This window comes from Pseudomyrmex gracilis, unplaced genomic scaffold (assembly GCF_002006095.1).
Source record: "Pseudomyrmex gracilis isolate BER0280 unplaced genomic scaffold, ASM200609v1 scaffold_11, whole genome shotgun sequence".
In the NCBI taxonomy this organism is placed as follows: domain Eukaryota; kingdom Metazoa; phylum Arthropoda; class Insecta; order Hymenoptera; family Formicidae; genus Pseudomyrmex; species Pseudomyrmex gracilis.
In genome coordinates, this window is record NW_018020595.1 from 166,796 (window position 1) to 184,577 (window position 17,782).

At 36.1% G+C, this 17,782-nt stretch overlaps 3 protein-coding genes across 22 annotated transcripts in view; 1 reads left to right on the top strand and 2 right to left on the bottom strand.

The window, feature by feature from the left end:
- Positions 1 to 441: 441 nt before the first annotated feature.
- LOC109863002 lies at positions 442 to 6,519 on the bottom strand. 3 transcript variants are annotated; one of them, XM_020443179.1, is made up of 5 exons: positions 5,953 to 6,100; positions 5,478 to 5,696; positions 3,976 to 4,314; positions 2,906 to 3,085; positions 442 to 1,413 (listed from the first exon to the last, which is right to left on the bottom strand). In XM_020443179.1, exons 3-5 carry the CDS (start codon positions 4,034 to 4,036, stop codon positions 1,172 to 1,174), a joined length of 483 nt encoding a protein of 160 aa, XP_020298768.1. In that variant the 5' UTR covers positions 4,037 to 4,314; positions 5,478 to 5,696; positions 5,953 to 6,100; the 3' UTR covers positions 442 to 1,171. The 3 variants fall into 3 exon arrangements, with proteins under 3 accessions (XP_020298768.1, XP_020298772.1, XP_020298778.1); XM_020443183.1 differs by lacking the exons at positions 442 to 1,413; positions 2,906 to 3,085 and adding an exon at positions 6,261 to 6,517 and having other exon boundaries at positions 4,032 to 4,314; positions 5,953 to 6,114; XM_020443189.1 differs by lacking the exons at positions 442 to 1,413; positions 2,906 to 3,085; positions 3,976 to 4,314 and adding exons at positions 5,012 to 5,226; positions 6,261 to 6,519 and having other exon boundaries at positions 5,953 to 6,114.
- A 347-nt stretch (positions 6,520 to 6,866) lies between these two features.
- LOC109863017 (eukaryotic translation initiation factor 1A, X-chromosomal) lies at positions 6,867 to 9,266 on the top strand. Its single transcript, XM_020443195.1, has 5 exons — positions 6,867 to 7,024; positions 7,335 to 7,418; positions 7,514 to 7,750; positions 7,883 to 7,983; positions 8,212 to 9,266. Exons 1-5 carry the CDS (start codon positions 7,009 to 7,011, stop codon positions 8,215 to 8,217), a joined length of 444 nt encoding a protein of 147 aa, XP_020298784.1. The 5' UTR covers positions 6,867 to 7,008; the 3' UTR covers positions 8,218 to 9,266.
- A 1,525-nt stretch (positions 9,267 to 10,791) lies between these two features.
- Positions 10,792 to 17,782, bottom strand: part of LOC109863641 (ankyrin-2-like) — an 81,147-nt gene continuing 74,156 nt past the window's right edge. For 15 of the 18 annotated variants that reach the window (XM_020443998.1, XM_020443996.1, XM_020444005.1 and 12 more), the window contains 2 exons: positions 12,656 to 12,734; positions 10,792 to 12,372 (listed from right to left, as the gene is read on the bottom strand). In XM_020443998.1, coding sequence (XP_020299587.1) covers positions 12,240 to 12,372; positions 12,656 to 12,734 — 212 coding nt within the window. In that variant the 3' untranslated portion in view covers positions 10,792 to 12,239. Of the gene's footprint in view, positions 12,373 to 12,655; positions 12,735 to 15,064; positions 15,171 to 16,294; positions 16,473 to 17,782 lie in introns of those variants that run through there. The other 3 variants (XR_002251371.1, XR_002251369.1, XR_002251370.1) reach the window with 2 other exon arrangements.

Consider the following 17,782-nt stretch of genomic DNA (forward strand, 5'->3'; position numbering starts at 1 on the left):
CACACTTATTTAGTTTAATTTGCAGACATATATATACGTGCGATTTCTCTTCAATCGCGATGCGAAAAAATACGTGATGGACTGGATAAAGTTTCCAAGAATGTGACTTTCCAGAAAACTTGTTTTATAATAAAGTGCACAACTTTCTCTTAAAATAATTTCTTAATCTTTAGAGATTGCGTAATACACACAATTACATCTTTTAATTAAGACGGATACACACACTTTTGCATCGGACACGTGCTAGAGATTATTTATTAACCTACAATGTAAGAATGAAGGAAAAAAAAATTGTCATTATATACACATAAAAGATTTGTAAAAACAAAAAAAAAAAAAAAAAAAAAAAAAAAAAAAAANAAAAAAAAAAAAAAAAAAAAAAAAAAAACAAAACAAACAAACGTTAACACAATGGCTAACATTTAGACAATTATTTCTCTGTTATATTCTAACGCTGGACGGATACCTGATAAGTTTTCTTTTTTTTTTATATCCACTTTCGTTTTTCGCTTCGTACATATCTAAATCTCACAACGCAACGAGAGAAGAGACGAACGTGTGTAAAAAGTAACGAGGGGAAGTGCCATTCATTTAAGACGGACTTGAGATAATGTCTACTTAGAACGAAATAAGGCTGACCCAATGAAGATGACGCACAACGGTGGCCGACCTAATTCATTGTGTGGTGGAATTAGTGCGAGAGACGGTCTGTCAAGTGCAGTTAAGTATCATCTATTTCTACCGTAAAATCGAATGTAACGAATATGTGAAGCCGATTTTATTGTGAACGGACGGTAAAAACAAATCTAAAACAAACAAAAAACAGTTCTGTAGACTTTTTGTTTTATAATTATATATGTTATGTGTCCTTTATTTTATATATACAATAAACTGATAGATCAACATTACTCATAGTACGCGCGACGATTATTTATAATTTTCGTTTCGAGATAATTACGGAGCAAGAAGATTACGCATATATAAACATATGTTTCTTTTTTCAATTGCACCTCTTACCGTTCGCATACGTCTCTTAAATCGCTATCGAACGAAAGTAAAAATGTTGGTGAAAAAAAAATGGTTAGTTACACACACATGATAACTAGCAGCTATTTGTGACTTAATTCTTTTTTCTTCTCCTTAATTACTAATTGGTCTCGTTCATAAATGATTAAAGACCGCAGTACTTCGACTGATGGAAGACGTAGGTGACGAATACCAGAACAGCGGCGTAAAGCAGTTGCATCGTGGAAACGCTCGTCGCGGAATTGCACAAATCGGTGCTGCAGATGTGGCAGGATTCAATTTCGACGGGACCTTGTTGCGCGGAAGCGCCGCACGTGCCGTCAACGATATCAATTTCGTCATGATTCAGGGTTGAACACTGTCGCACGACAATTCGCTGACCGTAATCTAAACAATCACAAGTTTCATTACACAGATATGTTTGTTAAAAGTCAAGTGGTTCTTTACTATCCGGGAAAATTAAGTTCTTCATATGTGAACAAATTTTTTTGTAACTAAGTTCTCTATATCTTCTCTATATCTACTCTATATCTAGTTATATATATATATATAATTATTATATACATATATTTGTATATATATATTGACATCGACCTAGAGCTGTGATTTCTTTTTTTTTTTCTAAGTTCCTGTAACATTTTGCGCTCGGGAGCGACGATGTCGGGACGCGAAATATATTTTGCACGAACGAGTGTTATGTACGCAATAGCTTCGCGTCATCTTTTTCTATAGCAATCTGTGTATGTACACCACTGATTTATAATAGCGTAATATTGTCGCTTACGTAATTTTCGCGTTCCGAGATTCCTAGTTACGATCTGTCTGCTGTCTGTTTCACGCACGCCGATTTACTATACAATGCTAACAAAAAAAAAAAAAAAAACTCCCGGTCAAATCAACGTGTTCGGGGCGTGCAGTTAATAACGCTGCGTTTTTACCTTGAGACTTAACCAATGACACATTTTAACGACACGCAAGAAAGACACGATTTTGCCACACTTCCGTCTCACTTGATCGTTCATATTTTCTGTGAAGTTTGTTGGTTTGTTTTTTTACTGATTTGTATGTACGATATGATATCTCAGTGTGTCAAACACACACACACACACACATACAGAGATATACGAAAAAAACTTGATCAAACTCGCCGTGAATAATTTTTCTCGCAAGGTGTGGTTTTGACCTTGTTGTTTACCAGCCTCTAATTGTCATCGTTATTTTCCGGTCAAGTAGCATGACTCAATGTGCGAAGCGTATTACGGTGCGCGTATAGTTACACTTGAAAGGATACACCGTATTAAAGAACGCGCGATTTAAATTCCCTCATTTCTGTAATGCGTCATCCATCCTCGAAAAACTCGCGCCTCAAGATGTGGATGATTTACTCAAGCTGCGTATAATCTCGCGTCCTCAAAGCGAAACTCTTTTGTTGTCATTCTATTTTTTTTTCTTTTACGCTCAACAAGGACGAATATCGAGAGAACAAATAATATATAGTGCAGAACATTTCACTTGTAGATCCTTAAACGAAACTATGTGGGAGAGGAGTCCATTCATAACATAAAAACTTACTAAAAACTAATTAAAATTTGTACGAGATTTGTTCTGTGAAATATTTGTGTAAATATTGAATCAAATACTTTGTAAACGGCTTACTATGGGAACAAACTAATAAAAAAAACAAGGCCAAACACTGTTGATGATTGTGTGATGTGAACGTGTTGATCTGATGAGCAATTCTTGAATTGAATTCAATTCGCATTACTTATGTGCATTAATTTATACATTGAAAAATATATTTCCCACATATCCATTCAACGTTTGGCCTTATTTCTCGATTTCTTTTTTTTTTTTTTTTTTTTTTTTCAGAGAATTTTACCTCGTTTGACGATTTTGCGACAAACAGCTCTCGAATTGCCGTAGTGACCTGAGAGGTGATCCCTGGAATATTCATTACAATCTCTTGCATGGAATGTAGTGTGGTGCTCCGTAGTATTCATCGGATCGTCGCACACGACATTCACGTTAGACGAGCAAACCCAACATCGTAAGGCGGAACCTGTTGAAGACCAAACATTCACATAACAATATTTTAAATAAATTCGAATCCAACAAGTTGAAATGACTATTGTTATCTTTCCGTGTTTTCTAAGATCGAGCCCATTCATAACACCTCTAACTGAATAAAATGAGATCTTTGTAAAAAGAGAGAAAACAACAACATAATCTCTAAATCTGAAATCTTTCATGACAGTAAACTGCGCAGTACTATAAAAACAGGTGCGGTGCTATTATTAAGTGACGTAATGGTGAGTAATCGTATTAAACTAAGCAGGTTGTATCACAGTGGCAGTCAAGTTGCCGCCATTGTTCAAATACGTTGGAGCGCAACGTAAATGCGCAACGTATTGCGAGAAAATAATTGAGAGCAAATAATAACAAAATATTGTGAAACGCACGTCGTAGTTCGGAGCAACAATAAAAAAAACGAGTACTACGGCGATAATTTACTCGTTCTTTTTGATACTTTAACATCAAATATTGAAATACTACACGAGTTTAGAAAGCCGCGTTTAGACGAAACAAAAAAAAAACGTAGAAAAAATAAAATAACGCGTTGGCACTATTTCTGCACCCAAAAAGCAAAGCAATGTGTTGGATAACACACACTTTTTTGTCAACGATACTGATTGTTTGCCAATCTAAACCATGTCCAACAATTTACACACAAATAATTAAATCCTCTGAAATAGCAAAATTGTTTTCCTAATTTAGTTTGCAGATATAATCAACATGATTGATAATCGCGCTTATTATACACACATACGCACAGTTTTTTCAAAACAATTCAACATTTCCAAAATGTAAAATCTTCATAAAACTACCATTTCTTGTCACAAGCTCTCGATCTGCGTCTTCCTTCAAATATATTATATACAAAAATCTCACCTGACGTTACGAAAAGAGTTATCGCGAAGATTATCAACACTGCGCGTTCGTTGGAGATCATTTTGAATATATTAAACAATAATATCTCTCTCAAAGGATCTCACGAAACCACGGGTGTTCTTTTCGAAAGATCGCTTCGAAAAGTCGCAACTATTGCGTCCTCGAAAACTAGGCAGTAACTATCGGTCCAACGATCTAGATGTCCGTTTCGAAACTGCCACTGTCGAACCTGTCCGGTTTGATACTGAAGAACCAACACCCTCTTTACCAAGAGTACTCTTTTCCCTCCTTCTCTCGCTCGCTCGCTCGCTCGCTCTCAGCCTCTCTTCTGTTCCTATACTGAAAAGTCAGTCTTCTTCATTATAGTCGCTCCTTCTTTGTGTAATGAGTATGCAAATTTCTCTCATGCATCATATACTACATTACGAAACACCATATAGAAATAAGATTCTAAGAGAATATTCCGTTATTGATGCGATGTTTTCACACAAAATTTTGTATCTGTAATAATAAAACTTCGATCGCGTGTCATCGACATTTATATTATTTTTTTTCATTTAAATATACAATATAAACTATTTTTTCTCATTAAATACACACACCGTGCCGTTAGATTTGAAATAGGCGCTAGAAGATTCCCAAGTGAGCCACCCCTTGCAATCATATTGTTGTAAACAATTGTCGAAATACATGTACAAGACATTTAATTCGATATTGCAAAAATGTATCCTACCGAGTCATTAAGAGAGGTCAGGAAAGCACTTAACCTCGCTAAAGATTATCAACTTGACTCCCGTATTTAACCCGTTCCCCTTCGTAATCGCTTCCACACCGTTTATTCATACATCTAACACACGATGATTTTATCGTGCTTGATGAAAATAACTAGTTTTTTTTTTTTTTATCTGAATATCTGTTTCGAAGACACGTAAAAAAAACGTTGTCTGTTTTTCTCTTTACACGCGATATATATATACACATGTATTTACAATATTAAAAATTATTTGTTAAAATTCTCAATTTTTCATATTAAATAAACTCGCAATTGTTTTCGCTGTCGCAACTCACAGGACTGGTAAAAGGAATCACTTATTTCCGATCTATCGCATTTCTCGTAAAACATAATCATCGACGAACATATATTTAAACTTACTATCAAAGTGGTCGCACAATTAAATGCTAACTGCGTGACTAAGCGCGGCTTAGTCTTTTATTCATATTAGAGTACGTACGTTCTGTCCAGTGACCAAACTTGTTTGTCCAAATTATCCGAATTTGCGTGACCGGCAACAAGATTAAATGTCTTTGGTTTTAAGAAAATATACTCAAGGAGAAAGAGAAAGAAAGAGAAAGGAAATATTTAAAAAATGAGAATATTTCTTAAGAACAAGTACATTAAAAATTCACTCAAATTTCATTACTTTACATATATAAAGTTACGTGAATATACAGTTAAGTGAACACAAAAAAAAATTATCAATTTTTTAATTAATTCTTATTACCTGCGCAGTTTTATATTGATTATATCCGTGACAAAATAATTGCGAGCACGCCGAGATACCATTTTGACATCGGACCGAGCGATTCCTTGTTGTTGCAACCGTTTTCCTTGCAGAAATAACACTCGATACTCGAGCGCGGGAAACTATCCTCGTAGTCGCAATATCCGTTGACTCGTCGAGATGACACGCAACCACGTATGGTCACTAAAATATTCCTATCTGCAATAATAAATGTTCGCATTAGGTACTTCTCGTTTCATTTCAGTTTTTCGAAAAAAAAAGGGAGCTAGTACAACGTCACGTATCACATACGGTAAAGTAGTAGAAAAGTAGATTTTTTTCCTACTTTATCGTAATATGATATTTATTAACAAGTTACTGTCGGAGAGATGATTTACGTTCAACAATTTTTGAAATACTTTGCGTGTGTATCAGATTTTTTTTTTTACAAAATATACAAATGAGTTTTACGTACACAACACGATGCTTTTGAGACAGTGATGAGATTCGTTCCGAGGACAAGCGACCAGATCAACGGCAGCAGACGAATAAGGATCGTTACAGTATCCCTTATGTCCTTGTCCTAGATCCGTGTTACACGTGTAGCACCACAAATCGTCCTCATTCGATTGAATTACTTAAAAACAAAAACAATTGAACGCCCTTTTTTTAACACAAATCAATATATCTTATTTGTTTTGTATAACAAATGTAATAAATGTCCGCGTTACTTTTATACTTGTAACAATGCAAACAAACAAACAAACAAACAATCGAACTTACCCACGTGAAAAAATCCAAACGATACGATTATAAAAATAAAGAAAAATCTGATCATACTGAGCGATCTTCGATCAAGAGCAAGAAAAGACGAAAGGAACTCGGTTGCTTGAAAATATATACCGCGTGTCGCGAGAGATATCTTATCTATGATAATCAAATATGAAAAGTGCGACGAGAGAAGCGTGTGTGTTTACAGCGCGCATAAGAAAATACATAACAAAAGATTATTATTTCTTCAAAAGAATCGATGCGCGCGCGCGCGCGTGTGTGTATATAACACAATTATACTGTTTTTTATTTACTTTGAAAATATCGATGTATGTTGGCGCAATTAAATGGAACGTCTTCAAAAAACTTAAACTTGTTACACGGCGAAGTATGCGATTTGTTGCGAGAAAAGGGGGGTGCTCGATGAGCGCCGAAGTGTGATCGGCCAATTTCAGAAGGGTTTGTTTAATTAAATCGGATTAGCGTTGCCGTGGTATTTTTTTTTTTCGAGAATCCAGGTCCCCGCGGGTCAACAGGTGCTCCTCCGCCAGCCACCCAGGTCGCAGCTGAGAGAAATGGTGGCGGGTAGCGACGATGCTGCGACCTACTTCCGTAGAACGAGATCCGAATGAACTACGTTCCGCTCACCGTTCACTTCCGTCGCCTCCAAAACAGAAGGATTGACGTGCTTGCGTTCTCGGTGCTAAGAATTCTTTCGATTTGTTCGTTTTTCGTTCCTGCGATCTGATTTTAGATCATCATGCCAAAGAATAAAGGTTAGTGGCGGTTGCCGATTCGATTAGTGTTCGTCTACCTCGCCCCCCGATTGTCGCGAATTTGCATGTCGCAATGTGGTCAAGCTGACCACATAACCTGGTTAAGATTGTCAGAAAACGAGAGAGTTGGTTGCAAAACTCTCGGTTGGGGTTCGAGTCGCGTTAGAGAAGTAAAAAAAAAAAAAAAAATAGATTTTTTCTAAAAACTTCTACTCGCTGTAGAAGTGATTTCGCACGTGCAAACGTTTTTTGTTTTTTTTTCGCAAATTTTGCTCAAACGCTTTTTATCACATTGACGATTTGCCCACAGGAAAGGGAGGTAAAAACAGGAGGAGAGGAAAGAACGAGAATGAAACCGAAAAAAGAGAGTTGGTGTTCAAGGAAGATGGACAAGGTGAGAGTGCGGTGTAGAAGTTTTTATAACGATTTTGAGAAAATCGTGTTCGCGTCGGTTGACATAAATTGATAAAATGTTTGTTCTCTGCGCAGAATATGCTCAAGTAACAAAAATGCTGGGTAACGGCAGATTAGAAGCCATGTGCTTCGACGGAGTCAAGCGGTTGTGCCACATCCGGGGAAAGCTTCGAAAAAAGGTGTGGATAAATCAAGGAGATATCATATTAATCGGATTGCGAGATTATCAGGATGCTAAGGCAGATGTTATATTGAAATACTCTGCCGATGAGGCGCGCAATCTGAAAACTTACGGTGAATTCCCAGAAACTGGTGAGTGATGAGAAAATATTGTCGCGAGATCTCTACAGTCCGGTAGAATTTCTGAAGTGAAATTTTTTTTGTAAAATAATTCATAGTTTGTTTTTTCTTTTTTTGTATTCTAATGTGAAGTTTTAATTTTAGTACGCATCAACGATACAGTCACCTTCGTGGAAGATGGATTCGACGAGGATATTGAGTTTGGTGATGAGATAAGTGATGATGATGAAGATGATGTTGACAATGTAAGTTTTTATTTAGATATTTTATAAAATTATTGTTGCCTATTCTTTATCTTTTCATTCAAATTATATATTTCTGTAGTCTGTTTTTCTTCTTGAAACTAAATTTCATAGATTTTTGTAATCTTTTTCTCGAGATGTTATCTTCAAAAGTTTGATTCTTTTATTGTTTTTTTTTTTTTTTTTACTCTGTATTTATAATGTTACTATAATGTTCGGCCATTCTTACAGATCTGATGACCTGCAGTGTAATAATAAAGAAAAGGTACATCACGAAAATGCTTGGGGGAAGCTCTATTCATTTCACTGAATTATCCAACATCAAAAAGTTTCCTTCTAATCCACAGTAGCTCATCATCTCTGTACCGATATAAAAATACATATATAGAAATAAATTATCAGTTCACGGACAGCAGTACTCGAATTCGAAATTTATATGTGGTTGATTGTGATATTAGTAAATTTTGTATAAAACTTTTGAGTTTTTCTTCTTTAATAGCAAATTTTTGCAGGTTTTTTTAACATATGTCGCAATATTTTTTTGCGTTGATTTCAAATGTACAGAATAACCGACACCTGTGTGTTTTTCACAGTTTTTCTGTATATTTCTCTCATGTTTGTATCGTGTATTTACTTACCAATGTAACATGTATGTCATTATTTAAATCGGAAATAGAAATATCACTGTTGTATATCACAATTCTCATATTTTGTGTACATTGAAATGTTTTAATGAGCAATTAAGAGGAAGGAACGTAAAAAATTACATCTTATCAAGCTTCGACGATAGCGTAAAACAAGTTAAAATGCAATATTAGCTAATTACTGAATTAATAAAAATTGAGAAACAAACATATAACATGAATACAAATTCTCAACAATAGTAACTTATTATTTTAATGTAGCTCCGATTGATGAACACATATATTTGTTAACGATCAAATCTGTTACGACAAACAATGTGTGATGTAATTCTCGAAGGAGACAATTTGCGTTTTTGTTATGTAGCAGTGCAATTTGTATCGGAAAGAAGCTGTAGTACATACGTGTATGTATACGCACACATGTATGTGGTATATACACATATATAAATACTACATTTCGACATTTGGCTATCCAACAACGACGATAAATGTAATAAGTTACTTGATTACTTTTGTAATAATAAAAGAATCTGAGAAATATCAAATATTGTTTGCGATTAGATTTAAGTGAGAGAAACATTAAAATTTTATTATAAACTTGAATTTTTTTCATGTTGAATAAAATATATGTTCAAAAAATTACGAGATTAGAGATAAACTTTTCCACGCATGTCTTTTCTATAGATTTATAGTCGATTCAATATACCAGATAACTAAGCAATAAGATCGTTTGCACGCATGATCGTTTTTCTTTTTTTTTTTTTTTTATAAAATTGAGGCATATTGATACACGTATACTTACGTAAGATATTGCTTCTGCTTGGAGTTTTTTACGCACAATGTGATGACGTTTGTTATTTTTCTAAGAGAATATTGGTTAAAAGAAATAATAAGTTACTTTTATTATTTTAGTTAATAGTTTTATAGCTCGTTCGTCGCAAGCCCGAACGTTTATTATAAACGTAATTTTGATATTGAAACGCAAACTAAAACGAATTTATTACATGTGAAATAAATTCTTCTTTTCTCTCACTCTCTCGAATATTGCACAAAGACATTTTGTAATTCTGCTGCAACATTTTATTTATTATTACCGTTGATAATTCTATATCGCACAATATATCATATAGTAAATTATAGTCTCTTTCGTGTTTTATGATATTATTTCTCGACACCATGCAATGCCATTGTTGTAATGATAATTTAATGCCTTTTATAATATAAAGGAGAGGGACATAGAATTAGTACATAGAGGGAAGTTTATATATAGCTCTTGGCTGCTCGACGTTGTTCACGGAAATTAACTTGTACAAAAGTATGTGTGTATGTGTGAGAGATATAAAGCGTCGGGCTCGGGACAACTGGCGCGTCAATACTTCGACAATAAATAAATGACACGCGCGATAAATAGACAGCACAAATCAATACATAAAGTGTATTGGCTATTGCTACATGTCGTTTTACACGTGTTACATTACATTTCGCGATAATTCGATGTAACGATTACATACATCGTTGTAGAAAATACTTCTCTTATTCGTGGGACGAGAATCGCGGCGCCGAGATGTCGAGAATCAGCATTGAAGCGCCAGCGTCGGAAGCGCTTACAAGCTATAAAATGTCACCATGGTAGAATGGGAAACGTATTATTTTTATTTTGTTATTGATGCGCGTGTGATTGTGCCTTTGGTCCTTAGGTCAGATAGGCTCTAGGCAAGTCTCTCTATTTTTAAAACGTAGTACAACAGTCATTTATATATAGACAATAATTTATAAACTTCAGATATAATATAATTCATTGCTATCTTTTTTTTCAATATATATATCATACATTAATAGAATAGCTTTTTTATTTAATAGTTTTTATTTAAAGTTTATAATATATTTATATATATATATATAATATATATTATAATATATATGATTTTCCTTTTGTTATAATTTGTTTTTCTTGTGCTCGTTAGAACTGTGTGTCGTACACTGAAAGCTAACACTGGCTTAAAAACGAATTCCAGATCGTTATTATTAAGACGCGTTTCGTTACACAACGTAATTTCTCTACATCGTCACAATTGTTATAATTTGCCTTGTCACTATAACAATAATAGTTAGTTTACACCGCTTCACATGAATGATACGACGCTGATATAGAGTATACTTTATTTTCTTTTTTTTTTTTTTTTCTTTTCTCGAGCTTATACAAATTATAACGAGCGTTTACAACGGTGAGTGGTGATGGTGGTCCAGGGAAAGAGAGAGGGACTCTTGCTGTATAAATTAAAAATATTCCCGTATATAGCGTGTGTGTATATCTTACGGTTATTACTATATCGCGCGTAATCCATAATACATTTACATATATATTAAATTACGCTAAGAAATTATCATATATACAATTAAAAATTGTTGTTAGGAAATGTATACCTTTAAACAAGTTAAATTTACACATTATTGTGTTTTCTCCTCCTTCTCGATGCGCGGATAAAAACATTTTCTTTTTTTATTAATTATTATTATTTTTCTTGCTGTTAATCAAAATCAACACGCGGCCGGTGCGCACGCGAACGGATCTCTGCGCTTCTCTAGCAGTTCGTGTCTTTTAAGATGCGAACGAAATATCGCGACTTGAGTCGAATAACAAGAAGAAACTTTTTTCTCATCGTCGTTTTTTTTTCGCAAACTTCAATAGTTCGTCCGTTGTCGATAAGTATTAGCGATATATATATATATATATATATATAATATTTATATATATATATGTATATATTGCCCCCCGATCTATATATATATATATATATGTATATATTATTGTAAGCAACATATTGCGCGGATACAGAGTAGTACAACCATCCTAAAGCTTGTGTGTGAACGGATTATTGTTTTGTTTTTCTTCGCGAGAATCGTCCTACTATCTAAAGTCGATAATAATGTCAGGCAGATAATTGTTCGTTCTTAGACATTTGTATCTCTCGTCTGCCGCGTTCCCGCCGCGTTCTTTTTGTCGTTTTTTTTTCTTTTTTTTTTTTTATACCGCCCGTAACATCTTTCTCTCGCTTCCGCGACTCGCACACCGAACGACACGAGAAAGGCGGTGGTACGTACGTATGGACGGGTTGGCATAGTGAGGACTAGCGCGTAACGGCTAGTCGGACTAGCGACACACATAGACACATCGTCGTCAATCGCGCGATTTCGAACGTAAAGGGACGTTAAGGCAACCGAGCGGAACGGAAAGGCAAGCAAATCCGAAGCGTAGGCCATGGAGCGTGGTGATGAAATCATCGTGCGTGGTTTTTTATTTTATTATTATTATTTTTTTTCGCGCGTAGCGCTTCAGAGAGAGAGACGACACTCTATAAAGGAGCGACGGAAACGCACGCCCTCCCACATCTGCCTTTTCCGCAAAACAAAAAAAAAAAAAAAACGATCTCCTCCCCCTGTGATCGCGATCGAAAAAACTCGTCGGTTCGACACCCGAGGACGCGTCGAAGTTCGAGCTGTTTCGCGTCAAGGAAGATTTATCACGAGAGAGAATCCATGTATCAAGAGATTTCACTCATTCGCGATTTTTTCTCCGTCTTCATTGTGAGATTCCAAGGACGTACGCTCTCCTATTTAGTGATCCTTTCTTTCCTCCGTCATGAACGTGTCCATGATCTTCTGCATAGATTCCCGCAGATCGTCCGTGCCACCGGCTCCCACGGACGATGATATTGTTCTCGATTCCGTTCGCGTGGTCGTTGTTATACTGCAAAAAATCGTTTACGTTTTACACACGATTTACGACTCGTTTCACGTATAAAAACGCAAAAACTTTTTGTGAAAAACAATTTGGATCAATGTTTTCTTTCTGTCTTCTAAATCGTCGCACGGAGAACAAATAAAACAATAAAGTAAAAATAAAAAACAAGTCCTCAAGACAAATTCTTTTGAAAAATAAAGAAAGTGTGATTGTAAAAACAATTGATAACATTTGACGTAACTTTCGCTCTTAACACGATTGAAAAGCTAAAGAAGCTCAGAAGTTTTACCTTTCATGCGTGACGGGATCCACCTCGATCGTAGTCGTTTCCATGTAGGATGGCTCGCTATGTTGCAAAAAGTCAGATTCTGCGACAACAAACGAGAACGAGTCAAACAACATTGCGCGATCATTGGGTCTCGAGCGAAAATTGTCGTTATTATTTTTTCTGTTGCTGTGTCTTACATAGAGAAACAAGTACGAGTAAGTCGTCATATCTTTCAATTTTACATCATGCCCAAAACAAGGGGGTAAGAGACTAGACACATATAAAAAAAGTTACAACACCGCTAAAAAAAAAAAATAATAAAACGATCGACGATACATAATATAAATATATAACGCATTTTCACTCAACCAGCCAAAAAAAAAAAAAAAACTATATATGCAAACCGTTTTGCTTTTTCTCGAGTGAAAAACTCGTGACATCTGCGCGCGCGCGCGTTGTTACTCTCACGCGCAGATGATACTTTTGCGTTTACTTCCGCGTCACGAGTGTAAATTTTCATTGCGCCTCTGCGAGAGAGATTTTTTTTTCAACAACACAATTTTTTGTTTGCCATTGAACAAAATCGAATCGCACGATGAGGAGATCGCTCCGTGTCGAAAAAAAATGTCCGATAAGTCGCGATACAACCGACGAGAAGGTAATTTTACTCGTTGTTATTTTTTTCAATTTTTATTCCACGAGAAATCGTTTCCTGAATGTATCGCGTTTCGTCGAAAGAGACAAAGCGATCTCGCACGTGCGTCGATTCCGAATTCTAAACAGCGAGTGAGATGCAACGGATTCTTCAGAGTTTTAGCAACAATCGAGTTTAGATCGGACATTTTACGATGCGTAATACGAAATGTGAAAAATATAGATAGAAAGATATAAATAAAGTTTTTGGTTATTTATTTTTAATTGTATCCCCGAGTTTTCTATGTGTGTAGGACGTCAGTCTTTTTTTTTTTTTTGTATACGCAACGTTACTCGTGGTAGAATTTTGCTACGTTGTAAGAAGACGAGCCCTCCCCCCCCCCCGACGTTGTAACGACGCTTGTTGACCTACGAGCGAATTATTAAAGTTCGACGACCTTACTATTGAGCAACATTCTGAATACTTCTCGGTAATTATACGATTGTGCTGCGCGCAGCGAGCTCGTGTGAAGCGCTGAATAAAAGCCGCTGAACAAAAGCATGTAGCAAGTTAGTCGTATAAGAAATGTAGGTATAATCAACGTTCTCAGTAACAACAGAGAAGAATAATACTACGGTAAAAACTGAAAGGCGTGGCGGTCTCTCTTTTCGCGACGTCGAAAATTTATTTTATTCCGCCACACGTGATTGAAACACGTGGGTGGGAGTGAAATTTGGAAATGTCGTGACACACGACGAAAGACGGAGCAAAATCTCTCAAGAGGGAGAGAGAGAGAGAGAGAGAGAGTCGCGGACACGTCAATTTTTATTGTTAACGTTTTTTCACACGCGCAAGAGACGTACTGTTTGGAGTTGAGGTGTCGTCAAAAAAAACAAAAAAAAAAAAAAAATTCAGCAAAAAAATAAATTTGTTCACAAAGTAGAAACCAAATGGCCATAAGTGGAAAATCCTCCCTGTGATCTTTGTCTTTTTGTGTTTTGACCGTAGTTTTTCTTTATTTTTTTTTTGCAAAACGCAATCGTCAAAAATTCGGCAACCACATTTCATGGGAGCCCGTACTAACTACTTCAGTTAGTATTGTTAGACGAACGGTCAATATACATCTTATTACATGGGTATATTGGTGAGAAATTAGGTTCTAGAAGGAATGTTAATAAGATCGTTGCGGATGATTTTCTTCAAGAGAAGCCGACGAGCTCGAAGTTAATACTTGCGTTTCGCACGTTAACGGGAAGTGGATCGCAGATCTCGATCGTTTATTTAAATTTTCATCGCAGCAGCGAGCCGCTGCGATTCAAGAAGAACAATCGCGAAAGACGAGAAGCGTTTCTTCCGTTTCGATTCTTCATCGAGAATCGAAACCGACGGAACGAACGTCATCACGACGAGTTTTCGTTTGAATGCGTACGGGCATCGAACTCGCCGGGATCACGTCGTTGCGCTTCGGTCTTGTCTCGTGCTGCGTGGTGTTAACGCGTTGCAATTTATGCGGGAACGAAAAAGAGAGCGATTTGGAAATTGAGAAATTAAGCTGTAAGTCGGTGCAACACAACACACTCGTCGTATATGTAAGTATAGGAAAAAAAAAAAAAAAGGTCTCGCGAGAGCATCGATCTCGGTGCCGTTCGAGAGGTGGTTGTTCTCGACAGAGAGAAAGATTAGAGAGAGAAAGAGAGAAAGAGAGAGAGAGAGAAAGCCATTCTCGCGCACACTTGTGCTTTCACGCACGTGTAAAAAATATTTTACATGTACAATACACTTAGAGACTTACTTACATGACGATTCGCCTAACAATCCTAACGTGTGAGACTAAAAAAACACGACTGTTGGTCCCTCTACACTTTAGCTTTATCTTGAGTTGCTTATTGAGTCAGAAGACAGCTAGAAAGGGTAAGAGTGAACTAATAGGATGCTCAAAAAACTGAGAAAGAAGACAAAAATGGGAGAGAGAAAAAAAAAGATAAAAAAAGAGAAACAAGAGATCACATATATATATATATATATNTATATATACGTATAGAGGAGAGCTTCTCTTTCCGATTACAATATAATACAAAAAAGTACATGCAAACTAGGCGTAAAAAAAAAAAAAAAAAAAAAGAACATCTTTTTAAAGTCGGCGAGAAAAAACCGTCCCGTGGACAACACACAGGGCGCCGCGCAAAACTATCGTTGCGATGAGCGCAAACTAAATTATGCCAGTGAGAGATGCAGTCATGCGGGGGGTGTCAACAATCAAGAATCTCATGCAGACACTCGAGAAAAAAGAAAGCTTGCGGAACGAACGTTGTTCGCGAATTTTTACCTGTCCTCGTCACTTTAAATTGTCATCAACGTAACGTAATATTCGATACAGTGGAAGAGAATTAAGTCCTGTACGAAGGACAATTCTGCGTTTTTCACGCAGATGATGACACACGTCGCGCGTTTACAGAGAGATTTGTAAAACGCCACTGTTAAAATCAGCGTATTGCGATACGCTCGACAGAAAATATCTTTTTGACATAAAAATAATTTTCATTATATGCTTTTTTTTTTTAAATTGATTTCTCCATAAGAAATACGCATATATCTTCTGGGACATCGCATACTTTGTAAACATCTTAATCCATTTCCCGAATTATTGCACACAATCCCAATCTAATTTCTTCTTGAAAAAAGAATCTGTGATATCTAAAAGAAAAACATTTTTTTCTTGATTATCGATGTTTGAAGTTTCACAATCAAAAACCGCGAGCAAGAAGACTCACTTGGTTATTTGATGAGTGAAGCTTCAAACATTAACGAGAAAAATTTTCTGCGTCGTAAAAAAAAAGATATTTATAAAAAAAAACAAAAAACAAAACATACACAGTAAGAGAAAAATAAAGAGAAAAATTTTACAACTTGCGAATGTTTTTCTCGACGAGGTAATAATTTAAAAAAATACTTTTAAATAAAAAATATATATGTATATAAAAATAGAAAATATATATAAAAAATAATAATGTGAACGGTGGTCGTACCCGGTTTGCCTCGGGGCATTGTTAGACAAGGTGTGGATGACACGTCGAAACATTTGTGGTTCCAGGGCAAGTATAATCGCTATTATAAGCACCAGCGCAGCGACGGCTATTCTCGTCCAACACGCGCAGCTGGATCTACCTGGCGTCTCCGTCCTAGTCTTCGCTTCTATCGCATCGCCTGAGCAAACCGATTTGTATAACATACCGTTTTTGTTTTGGTTTTTTTTTTCTGCCATTTAAACATTTATCATCAGTTGCCATGAGAGATTTTTTTATTGAGGGTTTTTTTGTTCGATGAACTGACTGATTGTGATGACCACGTTTCCACCGCCGTGATTAGTACATTATGAAACAATGATGAACTTAGTCCGCGCAGGCTTTGTTTTTGCGTTGTTCATTGCACACGATATTATGTCGCTCCGCAGATTCTTTGTTATTTATTTATTTTTTTTTTAATTAGCATCGTTTCGAAATTATTCGTGAAAGGAAGAGTTGTTGTTCGCAGTCTATTAGACACGGTTAGATATCTGTCCTTCTCGTTTGTCGCTGACATAATATGCGATTTGTTTTTTTTTTTTTTTTTTCAATCGTTGTCGACTGAGTCGCAAATGAGGTTTTCCGGATGGAGGAAAAGTATGCTGAGTCCCAGAAAGCCCCGGATTCGTAAGAGAAATGTCATCCAAGAACCAACGAGATGTAAAAAAAAAAAACAAGGAACGATAACATGTTATTTGTCGTCAAACATGTTCCTCCGAAGAAAGCAAAAACATTTAATCGATCACCATTTACCACGCACATACACAATTTCCTCTGCAAACGCAATTCCCAACGGGTGAGGAACACCGTGCGCACTGCGGCGCAGACCGTAAAACAAACTGCACTTTTCACAAGCTTTATTTTTCCCCTTGCGGGTTGTTACTGTTTTTTTTTCTTTTTTTTTACGCGACGAGACATCGCGCGCGGTTATACGAGACACCCAATTCTTACGCAAGAATCACAGATCATGCAATTCTCAAGCGAGTAGTTTTTTCAGAGAATCGCCTCGTCTGAAACGAGATCGAGTTTGAAACGGTAATACGTCCAGAAAGCCAGAGAGTCCTCGCTGTTAAATGTCAGCTACTTTTTAATTAACTTAAAAAAAAATTATATATATAAATTGATAAAGTTTTTCCACACAATTGATGAAGGACCTCTGGCTGTCTAGAACATTCGAATGTTCATCCCTGGAGCGACTGCACACTCGAAAAAAAAAAACAAATTTGAAAACTTTTTCAACTAGTTTTGTCATCACTCCAGCGATGACTTCTGAAACCGGATCAATAATCCCATCACCAAAAAACAAAAAGAAAATTAGCTTCCCATTGAACACACAAACATCGAACACGTGTCCTCGAGTTATGTAACATTGTGCAGCTACGGTGAAAAGTAGGGAGATGGGAAGGTGCGTGGCGAGTGCGAAATAAAAGCTGGGATTTCAACAACTAAAGC